Below are 21,341 nucleotides of genomic sequence, written 5' to 3' on the forward strand. Positions count from 1 at the left end.
GAACTGTCTCGTTTTCGAGGTCGGATGACTTACAGAGATGTCGTGCGCGGCTGTTTCAACTAATGAGGCGGCGAATGCAAGGGATGATGACATACATGGCGCGCTTGGAGGGAGACGTTTCAGAGAAGGGATGCCAAGGGGAACCTTTTTTGATAATTGGATAACTCGGAATATTTGGTGAGCTCTGTTAAACAGAAGTCATTCGATAAATAAATACATGAAGCACCCGATCCGTTGTAGGTCTAGGTGCTCTGTATTGTCCGTTCAGTTAATCCAACCCTAGCCGTTCAGTTGGCTCTTCAGTCTCGGCACTTCCATCATCGTCAGTATCAATTCAGAAACTACTCTTGTCTTCAGACATATTGACATCATTACTCTCCGCTATTGATAAGAGAAGAAGCAGCATTTCGCTGAAATACTGCATAGATGTTGGTGGTGACGCCGAAAAGCCTCGCTGGTGTGGCGCAAGGCTTTTTGTGCCTGGAGCCACAGTAAGCACAGCCGTGATCTGCGCCTCTGCATGTGTTCCACTGATGCCAGGGCAGCGACCTAGGTTCCCTCTGAATTGACAGGTTCGGCTCTAGTTCCGTGACGGAGAATTGAATATTTCATCATTTAATTGATCAAATGATTTCGAGTTTTGACGTAACTGTATTCAGGTTCAGACTATTGAAATGCCCATATTGGCAATAATTGGTGGGAACTGTAACATGGAGCCCTGTAGCACTATCAAACGGCCTGTATTATAGCTGTCTACGGGAATGGCCTCAGCGTCTTAGTTGCAGATTAGATTATCTCCCTCGTCTATCTCCAGATCACAAACGTCACTGCATGGGGAACACGGCACTCAGACCTCCTACGGACTTATGCTCTCTAGCTATCCATTTACAGCACATTCTGTCTCACCCAAACATCCATTTGTAGCACTCGCAACCTCTTTCCGAACAGGCCTCCTGCGAGCGCTGAGGCGCAGCACCTCTCCCATTCCACAGTCTGCTGCAGGTTATTTGTGGCCCGCCGGCCTGTTCTGGCGGCCATCTTTTTCTCATCACCACTGCCCTCTAGCGACCTGACCTATGACTCTGGCCTAAGAGGGAGCTGACTTATAAACTTGCGACTCCCGTATCAACCATCAGCATCATGACAGCCTCGTGAACTATAGCTAAAAGCAGCATCGGAATTCCTCTGATTGCCTTTTTTCCATTTATTGTTGATTGTGAATCAAAGCTCGGCGCAATGAACAATAACGTTGCCTCGCCGTTTAATCTCCAAGTTCCGATATCATCTGCTTCACCTAGCGGATCTAACAATACCACAACTGGAAGACCGCCACTATGGACGCCTTCGTCGCGACGAAAAGTCTCGCGGCTTTATCTTTATACGACTCTTCCGCTGGAGAAGATTATGGCGGTCGTTCATGCTAAATCTCCCGATACTCCTGCGCCTGGGTATGTGCTTCTTGACGTTGCACTGTGGATAATACACTAACAGTTGTATAGTAAAGATTCCGCCCACAAGACACTCAATGCGATGCTCAACAAACAGCCACGATGGCTTCACCCCAAGACCGAAGATGACATGGTTCGCCGATTAGAAGAGCTGGCTCTTTCTCCTACACGCACCAGCTCAACCCATAATTCCGTCGCATCTCCAACTCAAGCTTCTGGACCTATTCCAGCTCTCAACGCTATCCCAACGCCGCATCTTGTTCGAGATCCCGGTACCAGAGTTTCGCTCGAGGTTCCTCCCTTTAACCAATATCCGCAGCAATATGTCCCAAATAATGGAACGGCCGCTCAAAGGCAGATCCAACAAAATCAGGAGGACAACAGTACGTTTCGAAACTTCTTACAGCGACCTACATTCATGACTACGTCGACGGACTGCACTACTGGGAGTTTACGGCAAATACTCAATGACTATTCACATCCGTACGTCAAGACTGTTAAGCGTCTCATAAAACGATATACAGCGCCCCTCAACCGTCGAGGAACCAGTCTATCTCCCATCTCGGACGAGGAGCCAAGTGTGGCATCATGGCTCAACGATCATGACGCACCAGTTCACTTGCCCATGGGACCTTACTACCTCCCCGGAAACTTCCTCTGCCTCGACGAATTTGCCCACTATACATGTCTTCCGCAAGATGAGATCCATCAAAAATTGGCTTGTTTCTGCCGCCCTATTCACGAGATCGAAGAGCCGGCTTGGATCACAGCACATGGCCCTACCCAAACTGGCACCAATGCATTATCAGCTGCCGTCCATGGTAGTTTATTTGAAGAGAGCGATCAGTTTGGGCATACGGCACTTCATCTCATGGCTGCGCGATTCTTGTCGGATTACCTTTTTCAAGCGATCATCTCGGTTGAGGCCAACGATGTCCTGAATGTGCAGAATACAGCGGGCCAGACACTCCTTCATGTATTGCACACTACGTGGTTTCTGCCTCAAAATCAGAAGTTGCTAAAGCAGTTGTTGGACGCACTCGCCCACAAAGGATTCGACTTCAGTGCGCGCGACTGCTATGGACGCTCATTCTCGCATATTCTCTTATTGCGGGACACACCACCTGAGCTACGCAATTATGCACTGGGACTGTGCAGTGCGATTAGCTATCAGAAGAGGGACGCCTTCAACGTAACACCTACCTACTCAGCCATCCCCGAGCCTGGATTGGGTGTCAATAGAGCCAGCACACAGGCTATGGATGTCGACGCTCCAGTACCAATGTCTCGACAAGCTAGCATCGCTGATCCTTGGCACTTTGACGATATCCACGAGGAGACACAACTCCTCAAGTACATCAATGATGCGGAACTCAACCCCCGACTTGAAGACAATCAGGGTCGTAATGGACTCCATTGTCTCGCAGCCGCCACGCTCAGTGAAACCAGTATCACGCAAAAGTACTACCTCGATGAGAACGGCGCGCCAATCGACCGAAGACGCAGAAGGGACAAGACTGTTAAGAACTCGGACTCGTGCACCGATAGATTACAATTCCGTCTTGTTCTCCTCCAGAATCTCCTCGATGCAGGCGTCGATCCAAACCACTACGACATCCACGGCAACACACCCCTAATGGCCTTCGTCGCTCAACTCCCCGAAGATGACGACTACAAAGTCGGCCCCGATATCATTCGAGAACTCATCGATTCCGGCGCACAAGTCAACGCTCGAAACCGATCAGGCGAAACAGCACTGCACGTAGCTGTTCGCTGCGGTCACAAACTCGCTGTCAAACAACTCGTTGAGAGCGGTGCATGTGTTCACGTTCGTGATGCAGCAGGTAGAAGCGTGTTGGAAGTCGCGGATGTCAAGATGAAGGGTTTAAGAGGTCACGATGATGCAGAGTATGCGCACCTTGAAGCGTGTAGGGCGTGGCTGAGTGGGATTTCGGGAGGTGCAGTGCAAGAACCGACTGTACTGCAGGAGTGGGAGGTTGTCTTAGGTGATGAGAGTTGAAGAGTTGATGGTTATATGTGTGTATATGTGGTTTGCACTTATGGGATGGCGTTGGGATAGAAGCGGATACCCAGGTGTTATATGGCAAAAGAAGGTATAGACTTGCTTTCACTGTACATATAGGGACTTTAGATCTCCTCCACAGAAATCAAGAAAGAAGTAAAAGCGATGTTTTTCCCAATACCACGTAAGATGTTGGTGACAGTGTGTTCTGGGGGCAGTTACTCTGCCTATCCTCTGGTGGCGGCATACGCCATGACGGTGCAGCAAACTATCAATAGACTGAGAAACCGGAGGGATTACTCTAAAATTGGGAGAGATTTTGTAATAGAAATCTGGTACTTTTCAGTGTCTCCGATGCGATTGATGAAACCGCTCGTGAACCTCATTGGCGGACTTTAGGGCAGCTTCAAATGGTCCCTCCAGGCCTTTCATCCTATGCACTTTCTAGTCCAAAAAGGGATCTATAAACGCATCGATGCACCTTTGCCGTCATCATGCAGTACGATAATACCCTTGCTCTAAAGTCCGAAAGCAAAGGTTGCCTCAATCAACTCACAATATGATTGGCCTTTCGGACATGTTGGCGAAAAAGCGTCAGCATCGGCCCCTCCTACGCCGATGGCTGACGCCAGCCGGGATGGACTGCAACACCGCACTTCATTTTATTCGTATGCACCATACGATCTCAACAACATCAATTTCGGACTTTAGAAATGGGGTTTAGTATAAATATCGTGGGAGTTTCCCACTTGAACAGACATATCATCATCGACACTCTCAATTCAAAACATACACTCGATAATACACTACAAAACACAACTTGAGCATTCATCAGCTATTAATTCAATCACCATGTCTCCTCACTCTGCTTCAACCACCACCAACGATCTCGTCAACGAATATGCCGACGTAATCAAGGGCAAAACAATCCTCACAACTGGCGTCACGCCCAATAGTCTCGGCGCAACCTTCATCCTAGAAACCACCTCCAAATCCCCATCTCTTCTCATCCTCGCAGGCCGCAACGCCTCCAAACTCCAAGAAATGTCTGAAGCCATCACTAAAGCCAACCCTTCCGTCAAAACCCGCTCTCTTGTAGTAGATCTCGGCTCTTTAGCTTCGGTGCGAAAGGCTGCTGAGGAGGTCAACAGTTGGAATGATGTGCCTAGCATTGATGTCGTTGTTAACAATGCTGGAGTCATGGCTATTCCGTATACCAAGAGTGTGGACGGCTATGAGATGCAGTTTGCTATTTGTCATCTTGGACATTTTCTTTTGACGAACTTGATCATGGATAAGATTCTTGCTTCGGAGTCACCTCGTGTTGTCAACATCTCGAGCAATGGCCACAGTCTTGGTCCTATTCGCTTCGCTGATCCTCACTTCAGTGTAAGTCATCCAGCTTTGCACACTGTACCATACTAACTTCAACAGGACGGCGAGCTTTACGACCAATGGAGTGCCTACGGTCAATCCAAGACTGCAAACATGCTATTCTCTGTATCTCTGGCCCAAAAACTTGGAAGCCGTGGTCTTCAATCTTACAGTGTTCACCCCGGCCTCATCCTGTCAACTGGTCTTGGCACACATCTGGACTTTGCCAGCATGGACGCTGATCTCGGCACTTTCAGTAAGGTGACTCTTATCTCTACCAATTCTCTAGCTAACAGACCCCAGTCAAATCTCATCGCGCACGTGGTAACTCTGAAGGGTGGACAGCCATCCCCCCTGTTCCCGTAGAAGTCGGCGCTGCGACCCATGCATTTGCTGCTTTTGACCCCAACATCAAAGGTGAGATGTTATTTCCAAATGTGTATGGATAAATACTAATATCAAGTAGCAAGCAACGGCGCTTATCTCTTGGAGGCGAGGGTTGCTGATCCTTTTGTTGATACTGTCAAGGCTTGGGCGCGAGATGCTGTTGAGGCTGAGAAGTTGTGGAGGCTGAGTGAGGAGCTTGTTGGGCAGAAGTTTGGATATTAATCGCTGAAGGTTAGTTTTTAGCTTGGAGACAATACGGCAGAGCTTGGATTGAAAATTATAGGTAGACTGTGGAGTACAATTGCGTTAGATGATCGTAATTGCCGCTTAATATGATCGTTTTCTTCTTATCTACCTCATCCTCTACTTTTTGCTTGTGATCTGTGTGTTTGTTCTACCTTTAGATGCCTTGAAAGTGGACCGCCGCAGACAAACTACTTTAATGCATCAGACTGCGCAATTTGATTTTTTTGATTATTTTGCTCACTTCATCATCCATAATGTTGAGGAAGGTGTCTTCCTCTCAGCGGTTATAATGGCGTGTCACAAAAAGCCAGCCATGGATCTCATGTGGTACGCAGATGGAGATCTGACGTATAGCTTCAAAAATGCAGCAACGATACCTTGCGCCAATCTAAGCTGTATATTTCAATTCAAATAGTTAAAAAATGCCGTTATAAGCCTTAGCAACTGAAATAACGAATTGTAGGCAATAAAATCGAATTAGGTTCTCACCTGACAGCTCGATATGACCCGTCAAGGTGCGGTGGCATGCGTTGGTTGGCGCATCTTCTGAAGCATTGAATCATCAGGGTAAATGCGGTGAAGCGCTTTACACAAGCCAAATCACGAGGCAAGAGATATCGCAGGACATACATGTCAAAGCGTAGTAAATGAATCTGATAATTCAAGCAATATGCATTAATGATATTTCACACATTGTAGTCCCTCATCCGCTGAGACTACCTAGCCTAGGCAGCGCTGATACTGGTGCGTTGTGGCGCTGAGCTGCCTGTTTAGCGGCTGAACTCTGCATACCCAGCACCCAGCACCTTCTCTAACCCGACCTGACGGGAGGTGGCAGACTGGCTGTGACTGCCTGCTTCCCCGCCCATCCCGTCCCCATTACTCACTGGCCATTGATATGAGGCTTCCGCTACTTCTCCAACTTCACTCCATCATTTTTGTTTCTGCAACACCATCGATACTCTGTATCTTCACTTTCTCTTCACTTCATACTGCTCCGCCGATCGCTTTTGTTGCGTCGTCTTCGCTCTTTTGACCGTCCGTCTTTCTAATCTACACCCCTCCTTCATGATCGCGAGATAGCGATAAGCTCATGGCCCACGGCTATCATGAGTGCTCCCGAAATTGATAATGCCCACGATGGCGTCACCATCCAACATCCCCCGGCATCAAAGGATACAGACCCTTCTACAGAGGCACCTACACAATCAATAGAGACTCCTCTCAAGTTTCGAATACCTGAAGATTGCCGCACCTTCTCCCCTTTTCCTCGCCTGCCGCCAGAGATACGTGCCCAGATATGGCAAGCTACCCTGGAGACTCCCGGCATGCACTTTCTCAAAATCGACACCGACTGGCACCCGGCAACAGGGCTTGGGAAATGGTGGCTCAAAGAGCCGATTTTCCTCCACGCAAGTGCTGAAGATCACGATGATGACGTTGATTCTGTGGCGCTCGAGGTCAGAAAGGAAGCTCGCCCTACTGCAAAGGTGTACGGTACACTGAAGCCTCTCTACCCCACTCCCCAAGCCGACATCTCTTATTACACGAATCTCCATCAACAGCTCGCCAAACTTTCTGTCACATGCAATGAAGCTGCCGCTATAGCTAAGTCCCTCACAAATCGGTCTACGACTTTCCGCCTTAACACTGGCCGGATCGTTAGCCTCAACTCCCTCTCGGATGTCATCTACCTTGAATATGTCCCACCTGAAGTCTACGAAGACAGCATACGCTTCAATAAGGTTCTGAACTGCTCAGGGCTCGATCAAATTCGAAAGGTCGCGGTCAGATATTGCCACAAATGGTATGAGAAACAATCGCCCAGGCGATGTCCAAACTGCGGCCTAATCCACAGCACTCCTGATAGAGTCAGGTACCCGAAACACTTGTACAGGTTCTTGGCTCAATATCTCCCCAACCTGGAGCAGTTCTTCTTTGTCGATTACCTCATTCTACGTAAATCCGACCTCAATGCTGCCACAGATCGCTACGGGTTCCAGAGAGACTTGAAAGGTAAGCGATAGATGTCAGAGGCTTGAGACAATGGCTGACCTCATTCAAGCGAAAACAGGCACATGCAGGTTCGAGGGTGGGAACAGAAGCTACTTCGAAGCGGATACGCAAGATTGGACTATCAGCTCCCGAGTTCTTGAAGTCAAATCCTGGCTACAGGAGAACTTTGTCAAATACGCCAAGTCGAGCAGCCTGAGCGCCCACAAGAACCCAGAGCAGGTCGAGTTTAGTGTTCTTGCTTGCGAATGGAATGTTGAACCACCGTCAGAGCCAAAGAAGGCATTGGCGACACCGGTTAAGAAAGGAAGAAATAAGAGAGCCAATAGCGAGGAGCACACTTTATCAAGGACGAACCGACGAGGATCGACGCCAACGGTATCGCGTCCTGTTGCCGATAGCCTCCCACTCGACGTGGCTATCAACTTCCCGTTCGTCTTTGACGCAGCTGGTAGCAACAATTTTGAATCCACCTTTTCTATGTCCCTATAATGACTTTGCATGGATTTTATTTGGCTTTTGCGAGGAGTTGAGGCTAGCACTGAGATTTGGGCTACAAGAGCCAGCACTTTGATGCCACAGGAGGACGACGAAGCACATCAACACCAGAGTGCTCAGCCATGAATTATCATTAAAGAGATTAGATTAACTTAGAGTATAAATTCCCCCATGAACCGGCACCTTGGATCCGAATTCTACGTCTACGACTTACTCCTACACTACGAAGTTGCTTCTGTGATTCCTCATTTCCTGTATAGCAGAGCCAGCTGGAAATTGTTCAGTAAATCCCCATCATGGTGAATTCGTCCAACATATCCTTTGTTATCCTATTAATCTCCATCAATTTGCCTGGCCGCGTCGTCCACCCATCCTCCACATCTCCTAGCTCAGTATTCAGCATATCCCGATAACGCTGATTAGTCAACAGACCTGTCCAAGCGCTTTTGCTTGACCATGCACTAGGGAGTCCCATGAGAAGATTCATCTGACTCATTATGTGGCGAAACATTTCGGAAAAGAGGACGAATTGGGTTGACGGCTCGATCAGAGGTACTTCGGCAAACGACATGGGAGCGGCATCGATGAGGTCCTGGTGTGGATCTGATATTGAGTTGAATATGATCCTGAGTACAACATCAAGATGTTTGATGAGTTGCACGTAGCAAGATATTATTAGAAACATGGTCGGTGAGTCGAATATAGGGGGAAGCTCGGGTGTAGTGCTTCCGGATGTTGGTGTCGCTTCACCCGACGAAGAAGCTATCGGCTCAGGAGATTCCGTGTTTGCCTCCAGTGATAGCATCATCCTGTTTGTATGTGGCTTGCGACCTTGGCAATACACAGTCCGTATACCGAGCTGCCGATGCAGTGTCTTGAGGACAACAAGGTACTCCTGCGCCGCCTTCAAAACCACCTGGATATTCTGATACCCATTCTGCCTCTCCCGATCCTCACACACAAACGCACTCAACCGAAAGTCATTCTCAAGCTGCGACACGAATTCCCATCCCCGGTGGATATCGACATTAAGTTTTGACAACTTCTCGAAAACCTGCATACTGGGTACTATGATCTTTTGCTCGATCTCGGGTGGATCAAGCTCTGACACAGAAGGCCACGCATCCATGGGAAACGGGAGACTTTCAGGCGTATACCCGCAAAACGGATCAAGATTCCAAGCCGTGTCGTCCAGTAGCACTTGAACAAACTGCATATCCTCAGCAGGCCTGTGAAGCACCATGTCCTTCTTGGGCGGTCTGCCGACGCGTCGTTGCAGGCCGGCCTGACATGTCAGGCCGAGACGGGTGCAGCGGGCGCATGAGGGCGAAGAGAGGGACCGTGAGCAGCGCAGTTTCTGCCGGCGACAGCGCTCACATGCTGAGCGAATTTGATTCGGGTGCGTGTGCATTGTTTGTTTTGGTGATGAGTTTCTGAGAAAACGGGCTGATGATGAGTGAGACGGACGTTCGGAGGCTTATTGTGGGGCGACCGGAGGCTTTTGGGGAGTGGAGATGCGGGAGGGACGGGAGGGAGGCGGGGCCGGGGTGTTTAAGCTTGGGTTGTGATTTGTTCGATTCATAGGGAGTAATCATGTCGGTTTTGGATGGTGAATGTTTGAATGTATCACATTATCCGTCATTAAAGGGTCTTTGCGTGAGGAATTGTGACGTGGCAGGGACGGCTGAGAGCCATTGACCTGTGAGTTGTTGGTAGAGTTGAGTTCTGACGGCTGTTCAAACGGTTGAGTGTGTCATTTCCCGTCGGTGTGAATGTTGGGAAGCCAGGCCCGAGTGGAAGCGGGTGGGCAACCTGGACTGTGATCTATGATATTTGCAGTGGTTTAAAAATTGGAAAACAAGGACTTTTGCTTGTTTGGCTGCATCTCATCTCTCACCGCTCCAAGTGCGTGTACAAAGATTGAAGCGTTAATTGCTCAGTCTCGGGATGTGATGTGATAGATGCGATATCAAATCTGATATCTCACGGAAACATGCCTGAATACACCACAGCTCCCGTCAATACAACACGCCGCCACACGGCAAGGCATGTCACCTCATCAAGCACAACTCAACATTTAGGGCACAAGAAGTTTTCTCTTTTCTCTTAGCCCATCAAATGTTGATGATGTAATGAAGAGCTCGGACTTGTCATTCAGATATATAACCTTTTCTTCTTCCCGATTTCATTTCTGTTCTTCAATTATCTCGCCCCGGGCTTCTCGCGGTTGTGCTGGGGCAAACCCCTTGTGACGATGCTCTCGGCCTCTAACCTTGGTGCTGAGTCCTTTGTTTTGCCGGATGTTTCAACTTCGTCTGCTAAGAGGAGTTGGAATATATGATGGCTCTGATGCCAGGGTTGACGACTCTCTTGCTATCGACTCCCTTACCATCGACCCGCTTACTATCACCGCCGACGACAATGTTTGACGACAACGAGCTTGACGAAAGTTCGTTGCGGGAAGCGGTTGGTCTGTCTCTCCAGAAATGACCCAAAGGTTCGTTGATCGTTTCTTTTAGTTTTCATCTTTTGACTTGACAAGTTTAGCTCTGCCAAGGCGAGTTACCATTATTCTTGAGGGATGGGGTGAGGGGGCTTGTTCACCCAGCCCCCAAACACACTTCACGCACCCTTCACCCTCGAAGATACGCTGATGACGGGGACTATGCTCTGGCATAGCTTTCAACTCATTGTAATCACTCACTATGGTAAGGCTCAGGTTCTTCAAGTCCGACTCTGGTAATGTCACTTGTCTATATCATCCTCCAAGCCAGGAACTCCATGCATTCCATGCCTTAGACGGATGATCAAGAGACTTTACAAGATGACAGACTGTCATCGCACAGACAATTAGTGGTATGTTACACCTTTTACTCTCTTTGCATTCATTATATCTAACTTAACTCAGGGCCCAGAAGCCTGGAGGACTAGGCTCAACTGCCTGTTGACAAGCATCGAGACCTTTGATACTTACCGACAGGCAGGATCGGCCGAAGACGTTGGAAAATGGCAAGCTGTCACTGATTCGGCGCTCATGTCCCAAGGTGGTCACAACACCGCCCCCCATACAGACAGCCATGGCATGGGCAAGTGGATGACGGTGTCCAGTCCTTGTTAGTATCTGACGAGTCTTCTTGTTGTTGGACCTCCACAAGAAGCACAATGCCGTACCTGGACCACCAGGAGTGCGGGCACCACCTGTTTACCAGAACTACACTTGTTGGCATGAGCGTTAGGAGTTGTTTTGTCCCAGCTTATCATTGCGGCAAGTGGCCTCTGGCACTCAGTCAAACCTAGCCTTCTACAGTGTGGCCACAACGGGGAGACGATCGAATGGCCCCTGGGACTCGCCAAGCCTTATTTAGACCTCAACCACAACGAAGTACTGTTGGCTTGGGGTCTGCAAAGTCTCGTCAACATTCTCACCAATACAACCCAGTACTGAGCACCGCTACCGACCAAGCACATCCACCATGTCTCTCCCTTGCTGGATTGCTTTTGTCGGTCCTTGCATTGCTGCCTCGGCCACTTCACAGTTCACTACTTAGAGCTCAGCTGCCGAAGGGATGCCTACTTCTCAAGTGAGGGACACTGGTCTGTTCAAGGCTATGCCACCTACTGCATGGACAGAAGACCGCCGCAGTCCCAAGTCTCGTCTACATATCATATGAGAAACCACAATATGGCTTTGACCAGTGTGGCGTTGATGAAGCTTTACACCGAAGGATATGAATCCCAGAGCCGTTTCCGGCCCGTGAGTCCTTGATAAAAGGCGACCAAGACACGAGAGATTGTGAGAAGCACCACTGCCCTCAGTATCTGATCCAGGTACCTCGCAGGCATCGATTTGGGTACTAAGTGTCGGCAAAACAAGATCCCTCCGCTGGAAGAAGAGGAACCAAAGCGATCCATCTTGATCAAGTCGAGATACAAAGCGGAAATCCAGCGGGCCAAGTAGCGAAAATATACAGCAGCCGGTTCTGACCCCTCGGAGCTCTTCGGTGAGCACAACCTCTAGTCAAGCTCAGGGCGTTCATGCCCTTCTGACCAGAATGAGTCTGAAGTTTCATGATAGAGAATCAAGCTCAACACCCGTAACGGTGCAGCTTACTGGGAAGCCCATGTTTCAGACCAGAATGAGCCTGCAAGCTCGAGCACTCAAAAAGTCCGATTTTCAGCGGATGTATAAGGCATACCTTGGGCTGCTACAGTCAAAGAGTCTTCTTGAACATGATCAGACAGATCGAGGAGTTTGAAGTTCTGATAGTCGACATGATCAACGGAGACACCGACACCAACGTTAGCACCTCGTGCCCGCTGCCTCGCAGTACGAGAGCTGCTCCTACGTGATACGAAAACGCAAGCACAAAGTTTCAAAGCACGCCACAGGCTCATGAAACAGGAGAGTATCAAGTATAGGACTTGATGCAACATGTAACCTCCGGAAAAGTCCTGGAACGCATCGATGACATTAAGGCTGGGAGAATCTGGATACTACCTCCGACGACGAGGATGTAGAGATTATCAAGTCTTCCCCAGCAAACGCCCTCTAAGCTGTCACTTCGGGACGCTCCATCGATTACATTTTGGGAGGACTCTCCCAAGGACCCCAGGTTCAAGTCAGACCAGTGGCTCTCCGAAAAGGAATATCTCTTCCTTTAGACCCTATTGCCTCCGATCGTGAGCCAGGATGCGGATTAGAGTCGAACCTGCCCATCTACCGCTCCCACAGCCTCAAACACAACAAGGCGGCGACGCTCGTCCACAGCCTCACATCGGACAAAACGCTGAAGAGCCTGGGTTTCTCTGCCGTCTTAGCAACAGTCTACAACATCTTCTCAACAGTTTTGGAAGACTTGTCATTGGTGTAGAAGACATGATCCCGGCCACCGTGTAAATTCATTCACAATGCTGTCCGCCTTACCGGGTTTGCCATCCTACAATACGGTCGCTGGAAGTACCAGTACTTCAATGGACGCCTAAATGGGTCAAAAAGATTTCGGTGATCTTAACAATCCGTGACTCAAAGGATCCCAATCTGGTGAACACGAATTGCTGCAACTCTCCAGGCGGGCATACGTACTGTCTCCCGTACCTAACTAGGCCCTGCAAGGTACCCGAACCCAAGCCTGCCGGCAAGATCGTTGGGAGATGCTCTGCCCATGATTGCCCATCCCTGGGGTATTCCCCTATAAGAACATGCACGCAAGTACTGAGAGTCGGCAAGTCCGATTAGGCTCGTGTCCTAACTGTGAGGAAACGGTATCAGCACGGGCTGGATACGAATGGAAGCTTTTCGAGACGATTGATGACTTTTTCAAGTCTTCCATCGCTTCAACTGTCATCAACGCCGATTTAAGCGATGTTGAGATCGATGAGCAATCATCCGTTCAATAATCACCACCGGGTGATTCAGTTTCGGCGCACCCAAACCCCACGCAGGAAGATCAGGTTTAATGGGAAAGTTCCGCCTCCAAGAGCTAGCCAGCAACTTTAGCAAGACAACACAACATTCCCTTCAGTCCACCGGGGTCCGATGTACGGCCGACGTGTCAAGATTGACAAAACCTTCGCTCCACTAGGAATGAGCTTGCTTGTCTTGACCTGAGCACGATATCATTGGCTTGTTCATCAATGAATCCACCTGCAAAGAAACCCCATCCCCTAGATTCAATTGCCATCCTGTTCTACGATAGCTTCGTTCGTGACCAGTCAGATGACGGCAAGAGATTCGCCATACTGAGAAACCAGGCACCCTAGAGAGGAAAGAATCTAAGGGGGCAATCGCTCGCTATAAAAGAGCCAACAAGAGCGATCCTATCAATATACTGAACATCGGCATTTATAAAGATAACCCAGTTCCTGCATGTCTTGCAGACCGGATGGATTACAAGCTGATGGACCTCTTGCGCAAGCTCGAAGAACCGCTTCTTCACCAGTCTCTTACCCAGCTGCCTCGATATATATTAATGTGGCTGTGGCCGCGGATGTTGAGAATGATGTTGAGGGCTCCAAAGATGAACAATTCAACTAACTATCAATATATAGTAAGGCTTCACCATTAACTAGACGAGAGACAGGCTCCAGGTGAGCCTGCGAAAGGATCATCTTGGAGGCTATTCCTTTGCCAATCTACATCGATACGACCCAACTGATAGGAAAGGCTTTGAAGCGCGTTTCTGGTGCAGAGTTGAATGAAGTTGCGGAGAAAGTCGAAAAGAGACAGCTCTGCGGTATCACGTTAACGGCGCTGAGGGGGCTCAAGCGGAGTTCGATGAACCGCCGTGGATTTCAGAATGCATGAAGTTGGAGAGACCCCGGCAGGTGCTTCGACCACTTCCCGATTTTCCAATGTGCGTCATTGAGGAATAGTTTGTTCGAAGTTATGGTAAGCTCATGACTTAGGTATTAAATCCTCGCTGTCTTGATGGTTTGGCTGAGCCATTCATCTTTGGAGGTCCTGATCCTCGCCTTCGTCTTGCAAGCCCCAGCTTCGTAAGCTAGGGGTAACCACTTGGAATCGACTTCGACATCATAAGCCAAGAGCTCTTGAAAGAAGATCATATGAGTCCAACGAGCTCATAGATCAGACGGCCACTCTATAGCAACGCATACATTTGAATGAGCAGAAACAGCGGTGGATGTGTTTCGAATTACAGAAGCAGCATAATGCAAAGGGGGAGGAGAATTACCAATATAACGTTTGTCTCCTCTCAGCCTACGGGTGGCACTCCACGTCGAAGCCTCCCATTTCTTGCCCCCGAGCTCAGCCTTCGCATCCTCGAAGACTCTGAAGAGGCTTCCGTCTGCCTATCGATGTACCAAAGAGTCCATATCCCGATATCATGGCCTTCGCCTAGAGGAAAACTAGGCCAAGCAAGGATGGCGCAGTTGGGGCTTGTTTCGGCAACCTGAAAGAAGATGCACTTCTCTTCACTCATATGAGGCGCCCTCACCATTCAGAAGAGAGCGTCGAGCATCGATTTGACTTTGCAAATCTTAATGATCAGATCAGGCGGGCCAATGATCTTTTCCCAAAGGATATCAGTCGCTACTAGTGTCCATCCTCCAACTTAGTCGTCGCTAAGATCTGTACCTAAAGTGAAAATACCACAGGAAGCCAACCCATGGCAGTATACACGAACCCATGTGGCGCAATCAAGCGAATCATTACCTCATGAGTTCCCCAAACCCTAATCTCACTACGTATATGCGAGGAGTTGGCCCCCAGCGGGTGCTCTGATATTTCAAAGCTCCTTCACCCTTGAGCATTCTGACCCTTCGTTGAAACTTGTCCCTCAAATTGAGGCCTCCAGGAACAAATGAGCGCCGACTGTGGCTGACCCTGAGCGTTGACTTTGACGAAACATTCTCATCAACTGTCAGACCAGCCTCGTGGAGAATTATCATCTGCATCTCAGTTAAGGAAGAAAAAAGATCTGTCGCAAGTAGAAGTAGTGGCAGCTTACCTTAACAGCAATCTTGACAAGCTTATCTATATCAAGCAGTTCCTAATGCTTGCACAATTCATGAAGTCACCTGAAGGCAAACCATGGGCCGAAAAGCTCGGCTGGTTTGAAGATGCCATTACCCTGTTGAACGAAGCCTTGTACGGACTCAAACGATGAAATTATCGCCAGCCCCAGTCCACTTCATACCATTCAACCTCAAAAGAAGAGAGATTTGCAGCACTCGAAGTCCACGAAGCCTGAGTTGGGCTTCACCGAGAACGGAAGACAGACAATAGCGGCAAAAATGCACCAAACCCGAGATGAGTGGGATAGGAGTGAGTTCGCCGCTATTGTTATAAACGAGGTACGCTGGTCAAGGCAATCAAGGGGAGGAGTTTCTTCGCATTGTCGGAAAGCGCCTGAAGAAGACCATCGTGCCTTTTGCGAAGATGGCTGACAAGCACCAATTGAATCAGGATTCAAAGGAGACTTATTTATGAGCTCAAGCAAGGTCTCTTGATATGACCTCTTTGTTCAAGCTCACTGAAGGAGAATTCGCTGAAAGCATTGGCGTGGAGCGAGCCACAGACAAGGACAAGGAAGGGGAAGAGGGTCCTCTCTGCGCTCCCTCCACGCCCAAGCTGCCATACGAAGGAGACTTTCAAAGGTTGGCAGACGCTGGTGCTTCGTTAGTTTATCTGAAGAAGAAAGAATCAGAGCTTCGCGTTATCCCGTGCGGAAACCGACAAACTCATCGGAGGCGAACAGGACCAGGCCGAGGAAAAGCTGACGGTAACAACGTTCCGCAAGTCGCCCCGTCGACAGTGGTAGCGACATCAACTCTTACGGAATTTCTCGTCCCCTCCTACCCACTGATTACGAAGAACCCAGGGGAGACAAGGCGACGGTGGAGGGGAGAGAATCAAGATGCTTGGTAGACAGCCGGGACCGACCCCGAACGCTGAACAGTGCAGAGGCTACCAGGAAGCCTTTCAAGAACGAAGAATGCAGGCAATTGGCAACGGGACTTTCTGTAAGGGTGTCGCAGACCGTGATACTTGTTACTCATATGAAGGCTTCCAGAAGCACTTTGAGACATGCGAGCGTGCACAGTGAGTCTGGAAGAGCAGCGCTCTGCCTACACTATCATCGACGCAGACACCACCTCTCATGGCGGTTATTGAGGCGGCCCGATCTATCCAGGATACGCCATGTACGGAACGCAAGATAATCATCCGCGTCTCCTCTCGTCAAATCCTTTGTAGTCCATCAAAGTCAACGCCCGGACTATCCCTGTGATACTTGCTTGGCCAGCACGAGCATTTAAGATGACTAACTCGGGCAACTCAGGGTTGGAAACCGACCGAACGCGTCAAAACCAACGATGCCTGTGTCCGCCCAAGAACCGTGAAGTTGGTCAACCAAGCCTACAACGCAGCCGCGCAACGAATTGCCTGTGCAGCACGCCGACGTAGTGGCGACCAAATCGGGAATCGGCCTCCGAACACACTTCACACCAGTTACTATTAAGACCTGTCTGATGATAGGCATAATATATTGGTACTCGGGGCATCTGAGGGATATTACCTTGGCTTTCTGTGCGGCAGCGCAAGATGATAAGATCTCAAATAAACATATTTTCCGCCCCCAAAAGGCTGAAGAGCGATGGAGCCAGAGAAAAACAACTCGTCTCGAAAAGAAAGCTCATCATCGAAGAGGTCATGCAAAAACAGAACGAATACAGTACTTTGAAATGCAAACATGACAAACTGACGAACTATATGTGATGATGTCCTAATGGCTTCTTACCTCGTCGGTGCGCCGACTGGTGATGCCACCCCTGAACTCATCACCCGTCTACTTACGCCTATCAAGTTCCATGAAATTGCTTGTAGTGAGTCTTTACTTTGACTCTCATATTATTTTATCTATCTTGTTCTGTTGCTGTCGTCATGCAGCTTTGCTTTTCCTCAAAAGGTACTGAGGCATGACAGATGAGAGTCAACAGCAAGACTGGGGTCGCTTCATCGGCATCGCACGAGATAATGTTGTTGAGAAGCGGGAAAAGATACTATTGCTGTGCGCTGTTGCTCGGTACTAGAGGCCTGTCCCAACTACATCACTACGAATGGTCCGCAGTGTCTCCTTTATACAAAGACTGGAGACACCGGAAGCTATGGCTGCTAGTCATTGCGTGACTGTCGAAAAGAGCGACGACACCAGTAGAACCAAACTATCTCTTTCACTTACACCAAACCGCAACAGCCAGCAGTGGAATTGGCGATTTCCACGACATATCTGACCTCTCACAGGTGTAGGTTTTGTGAGGAATATGAACCCATGCTATTTCTCCCAACATGTTCGAGTACATGTCATGAGTGCCTCTGAACATCGCCTCGGATGGCGGTGATTAGGACGGTGGAGATACTCATGCCTCTTCTCGTGCTACTACTGTCCCATGGCGGAGGAGAATAGAGACCTTAACCCACTCGACTCTGTGACTTTCTCAGAATTTGGTTTCCCAGGCCATACGCGTGCCAACGTGAACTGGCCTGGCTTCAACTCTTCATCTGTGCCTTCTCGCGCATACTTGATACAGGTCTCGAAAAACGGCCACACCTACAAAGCTCAAGTATTAGCTTTCTGCAGAGCCACCAACTTGTGCCGCTCAGATTCTTCGACGTGATGAAATTGGAAGTTCTGCTGTGTCAGATACTGAAGTATACCAAGTTCTAGCTCCACTGTTCTTCAACCGATACTTGCTTCAAGAAGAGGCTCCGCGCGAAGAACCTTGCCTTGTTGTGTTCCAAGACACTCCGGAAGCTACAGTTCTTGTGGACCGACCATCCATCGCCGAGTTCATCAGTGAGTATCTTCGGATGACTCGCAATCATTGGCGTCTCGGCCGTGTGATGACACTGGCTTAAGTGGATGTCTAACGGCACCAACTTCCAGATCAAGAGGCCGAGTTTCAAGCTCAAATATACAATTACCCGGAGACAGAGAGGCCAACGAATCATTACACCTAAGTTGTGAGCTAGGTGTGTTATTTTCAGTTGGGACTTGGGGTTGAGAGCTCAAATCAGCCTGGACCGCGATGAGAAATGCAACCTCGGAGCGTGACGATGCCGAAGGAAAAGCTCAAGGGCATTGCAAAGAACAAACGTGAACGCAAAATCGCAATCAAGTCCCAAGAGCGAGAGGCCTTAGACCCTGAGGAGAAATGTTGGGATGGTCCCGACAAATGTGTTCAGTGCCTTGAAGAGGGACTCCTATATAGGGAGATAAGTAAACGCTCTTTCTGACCAGTCTGTGATACTAAGGATTGATTACAATAGTTCCTAAACATCCAGGATGAATATATACAGCGACTAATGCAGAGAGAACTTTGGCAACAGGCCCAAGATGAGCCAGATGCATACTGCGAGATCAAACCACTCAACACCGCCCCCAGAGCCTACAAATAACCTTCCAGTCTCAGACTCTCAGCAGCCAGCAGACGTGCCAGTCGATGATATAATACAATGCGAAAGTTTTCTCAATCAAGTTCACTAGCTTATCGACAGTATCTGTTCCTCAAAGTGACAGTTCAAACTTCATCCCTCACATCAAGCATCAAACGTAATCATCTACTCATCATGGCTACGACCATTTCAATCGAGCCGCCGGTAGAAAGGGATCTTGACATCGAAGCTTGGATTGGTTTTACTGAAGATGCCTGGTCTTACTTCATCCAAGCCCTGTTTGTCGCGCTGGAACTTCTCTGGTCAGGCTTTCAAGGAGTCTCGTCCACGTTCATGATGGCCAATCTCGTACCCACCAACCGGTGCATATAGAGATCAACTACCATACCAAGGTTCAAACCATGCCAGCCCAAGACACCCTACCCGACGATAAAATACCAGTCAATTATATCGAGTTGCAACTGGGCACACTGCAGTTCAATGCTGGGGTGTATCTCAGACCCAGGAGAGTTGGAGTCAAGACAATCATATCCAGTTTGATCGGATGGCGTCAACCAGAAGCCGTCACTTATAGATCTCGAGGTACCCGTCAAGATAATCGAAAAGAGGCCTGCCGAAGGCGTATGGGATCGCGGTGTCTAATAATAGGTTAATGACATTTAGATATGAGAATCGTCTCTATACAGAGATAGAGAGCACGAGAGTCTTGCATTGGAGAGACAACACATCGAGAAGATTACAAAACCTGCCTACTCTCTACGGCTTCACAAATATCAACCGAAACTACAAGAAGAGACTCCCAAAGTGCTCCTGAACCAATTCTTACACGGCTCGTGCCTTTGGTAAGTAAGCCCATCTGTATCGCTTCGGTTCATCACTGATGCTTCACTTGCAGATTCGACTGAGCTGAAGTCTAGGCTCTCTTCACTCATAGGTTTCTCCGCCTTCAATCCTGAATTTACAAGGAGAAGGTAACAAGATGAGAGACGCATTGATCGGAGATCTGATTGTGCCGATCGTGAGGAGGGTGAGCAATCGCCTGGGAGCGACAGTCTACTGGACATGGCACGGCAGGTAACGATTCAAGAGCCAATACAAGCTAGTTAGTCATGGTAAGCCATGGCAAGTACGCCTCAGAGTCACATCAACAAATTCATTCATGAGCTTGTCCGTAAGCGATGTATGACTGCATATGCCTTGCCAAGAAGATGGCGATGATACCTCAGTTGGCACGAAAAAGGAAGAAACCAATGGACCCTCACAACGCAGTTCCCCAAGTGGTCTTTAACAAAGGAACCATGGAGAATGTTTTGCCCGGGTTGATTCTTGCATGCAGTTAACAATTCAACCTCAGAACACACCATTTCAAAATGCCGCCCAAGAGACGAGGCCCAAGCAGAAAACGATGACCATCACCGAATGTCAGTCAAGTCCCGCAAATGAAAGGATCTCTGTGACAGTATCAATCAAGCCATCCAGAGCCGCAGCTCAGATCCGACCTCACGAGCGCCCTCACGAGCGTCCTCCCCAGAGCTTCGACTTGCCGCCACGCATAGATGATAACGTAGACGGCACGCCGACATAGTGACGACCAAATCGTTAGTCAGGTCCCCGAAGACAGCGACGATTACCCGGAGTCCTAAGAGATCCAGCTGTGGTTCAAACTGAAGGGAGTCCGAGTTCGGCCAGAGTCTGATTGAAGAGGTGATTAGCTGCGCCAAGATCACTCTCAGCCTCCAAGCTCGAGCTAAGAACAAACATCTTCGCCATCTTCGCCATCTACAGCAGGCCCCTCTGGTCAAAACCGTCACCTCAGCGCAAGCTCCTGCTACAGCTCGGGATTTCCATCCCTGCCATCCCGTGACTGAAACTGAGCAAAGTAATGCTATACAACTATCTCGGTTTAGTCTGTGGGGTGTGCAGCCAAGACCCGAACCTGATCATCTATCCGACTCTGATAAAGAGCCGAACAATGCGGCGCCTAACATCACGGAAACCGTCAGCTATCGGACTACTCCATGCGTTCCATGTCTCAGACGCATGATCAAGGTCCCCTTGGAGTACATTTGGATGAGAATTCTAAGCCATGCATCCTAATGGACTTGAAAAGTCACTGGAAAATGACATAGGATTCTGTTTCCATGCCAGCTACTATGGCTTGCTAGAGGATCAAAATGGGTATTTCTGGCATGAACGAGCAGCGTGGTGTGTTGTTCTCTCGAAGAATGACATCTAAACCGGCGCATTATTGCAATAAATACCGACACGTTAACACTGAAGAAACTCGTGTCTCAGGAGTTCCATATATGCTGGACCCTCTCCCACCCCAGGGACAATATAAGACGATAGAGTCCAGTATATCTAGGATCACGCAAAACAGTCAGAGAAGAGTTGGCAGTGTGCGGAATTGTAATGATCGGTCTTATACTGTTTCTCT

General features: G+C 48.9%; 6 protein-coding genes; 5 read left to right on the plus strand and 1 right to left on the minus strand.

The window, feature by feature from the left end:
* Window positions 1-1,236: 1,236 nt before the first annotated feature.
* On the plus strand, window positions 1,237-3,468 carry FFUJ_01801 (uncharacterized protein; the record flags this gene model as incomplete). XM_023574673.1 has 2 exons in its annotated part: window positions 1,237-1,448; window positions 1,500-3,468. 2 exons carry the CDS (start codon window positions 1,237-1,239, stop codon window positions 3,466-3,468), a joined length of 2,181 nt encoding a protein of 726 aa, XP_023423796.1.
* Window positions 3,469-4,323: 855 nt separating this feature from the next.
* On the plus strand, window positions 4,324-5,454 carry FFUJ_01800 (related to oxidoreductase; the record flags this gene model as incomplete). XM_023574684.1 has 4 exons in its annotated part: window positions 4,324-4,860; window positions 4,906-5,101; window positions 5,149-5,262; window positions 5,312-5,454. The coding sequence occupies 4 exons, from the start codon at window positions 4,324-4,326 to the stop codon at window positions 5,452-5,454; spliced, it is 990 nt and encodes a 329-aa protein (XP_023423797.1).
* Window positions 5,455-6,587: 1,133 nt separating this feature from the next.
* FFUJ_01799 (uncharacterized protein) lies at window positions 6,588-7,983 on the plus strand (the record flags this gene model as incomplete). XM_023574695.1 has 3 exons in its annotated part: window positions 6,588-7,285; window positions 7,376-7,494; window positions 7,553-7,983. The coding sequence occupies 3 exons, from the start codon at window positions 6,588-6,590 to the stop codon at window positions 7,981-7,983; spliced, it is 1,248 nt and encodes a 415-aa protein (XP_023423798.1).
* A 286-nt stretch (window positions 7,984-8,269) lies between these two features.
* Window positions 8,270-9,400, minus strand: FFUJ_01798 (uncharacterized protein; the record flags this gene model as incomplete). The annotated part of the gene is made up of 1 exon (XM_023574706.1): window positions 8,270-9,400. The coding sequence occupies one exon, from the start codon at window positions 9,398-9,400 to the stop codon at window positions 8,270-8,272; it is 1,131 nt and encodes a 376-aa protein (XP_023423799.1).
* Window positions 9,401-15,961: 6,561 nt separating this feature from the next.
* On the plus strand, window positions 15,962-16,556 carry FFUJ_01797 (uncharacterized protein; the record flags this gene model as incomplete). XM_023574717.1 has 2 exons in its annotated part: window positions 15,962-16,267; window positions 16,332-16,556. 2 exons carry the CDS (start codon window positions 15,962-15,964, stop codon window positions 16,554-16,556), a joined length of 531 nt encoding a protein of 176 aa, XP_023423800.1.
* A 681-nt stretch (window positions 16,557-17,237) lies between these two features.
* On the plus strand, window positions 17,238-17,541 carry FFUJ_01796 (uncharacterized protein; the record flags this gene model as incomplete). XM_023574728.1 has 2 exons in its annotated part: window positions 17,238-17,334; window positions 17,435-17,541. 2 exons carry the CDS (start codon window positions 17,238-17,240, stop codon window positions 17,539-17,541), a joined length of 204 nt encoding a protein of 67 aa, XP_023423801.1.
* Between the last annotated feature and the right edge of the window lie 3,800 nt (window positions 17,542-21,341).

This window comes from Fusarium fujikuroi, chromosome FFUJ_chr01, assembly GCF_900079805.1.
Source record: "Fusarium fujikuroi IMI 58289 draft genome, chromosome FFUJ_chr01".
In the NCBI taxonomy this organism is placed as follows: Eukaryota; Fungi; Ascomycota; class Sordariomycetes; order Hypocreales; family Nectriaceae; genus Fusarium; species Fusarium fujikuroi.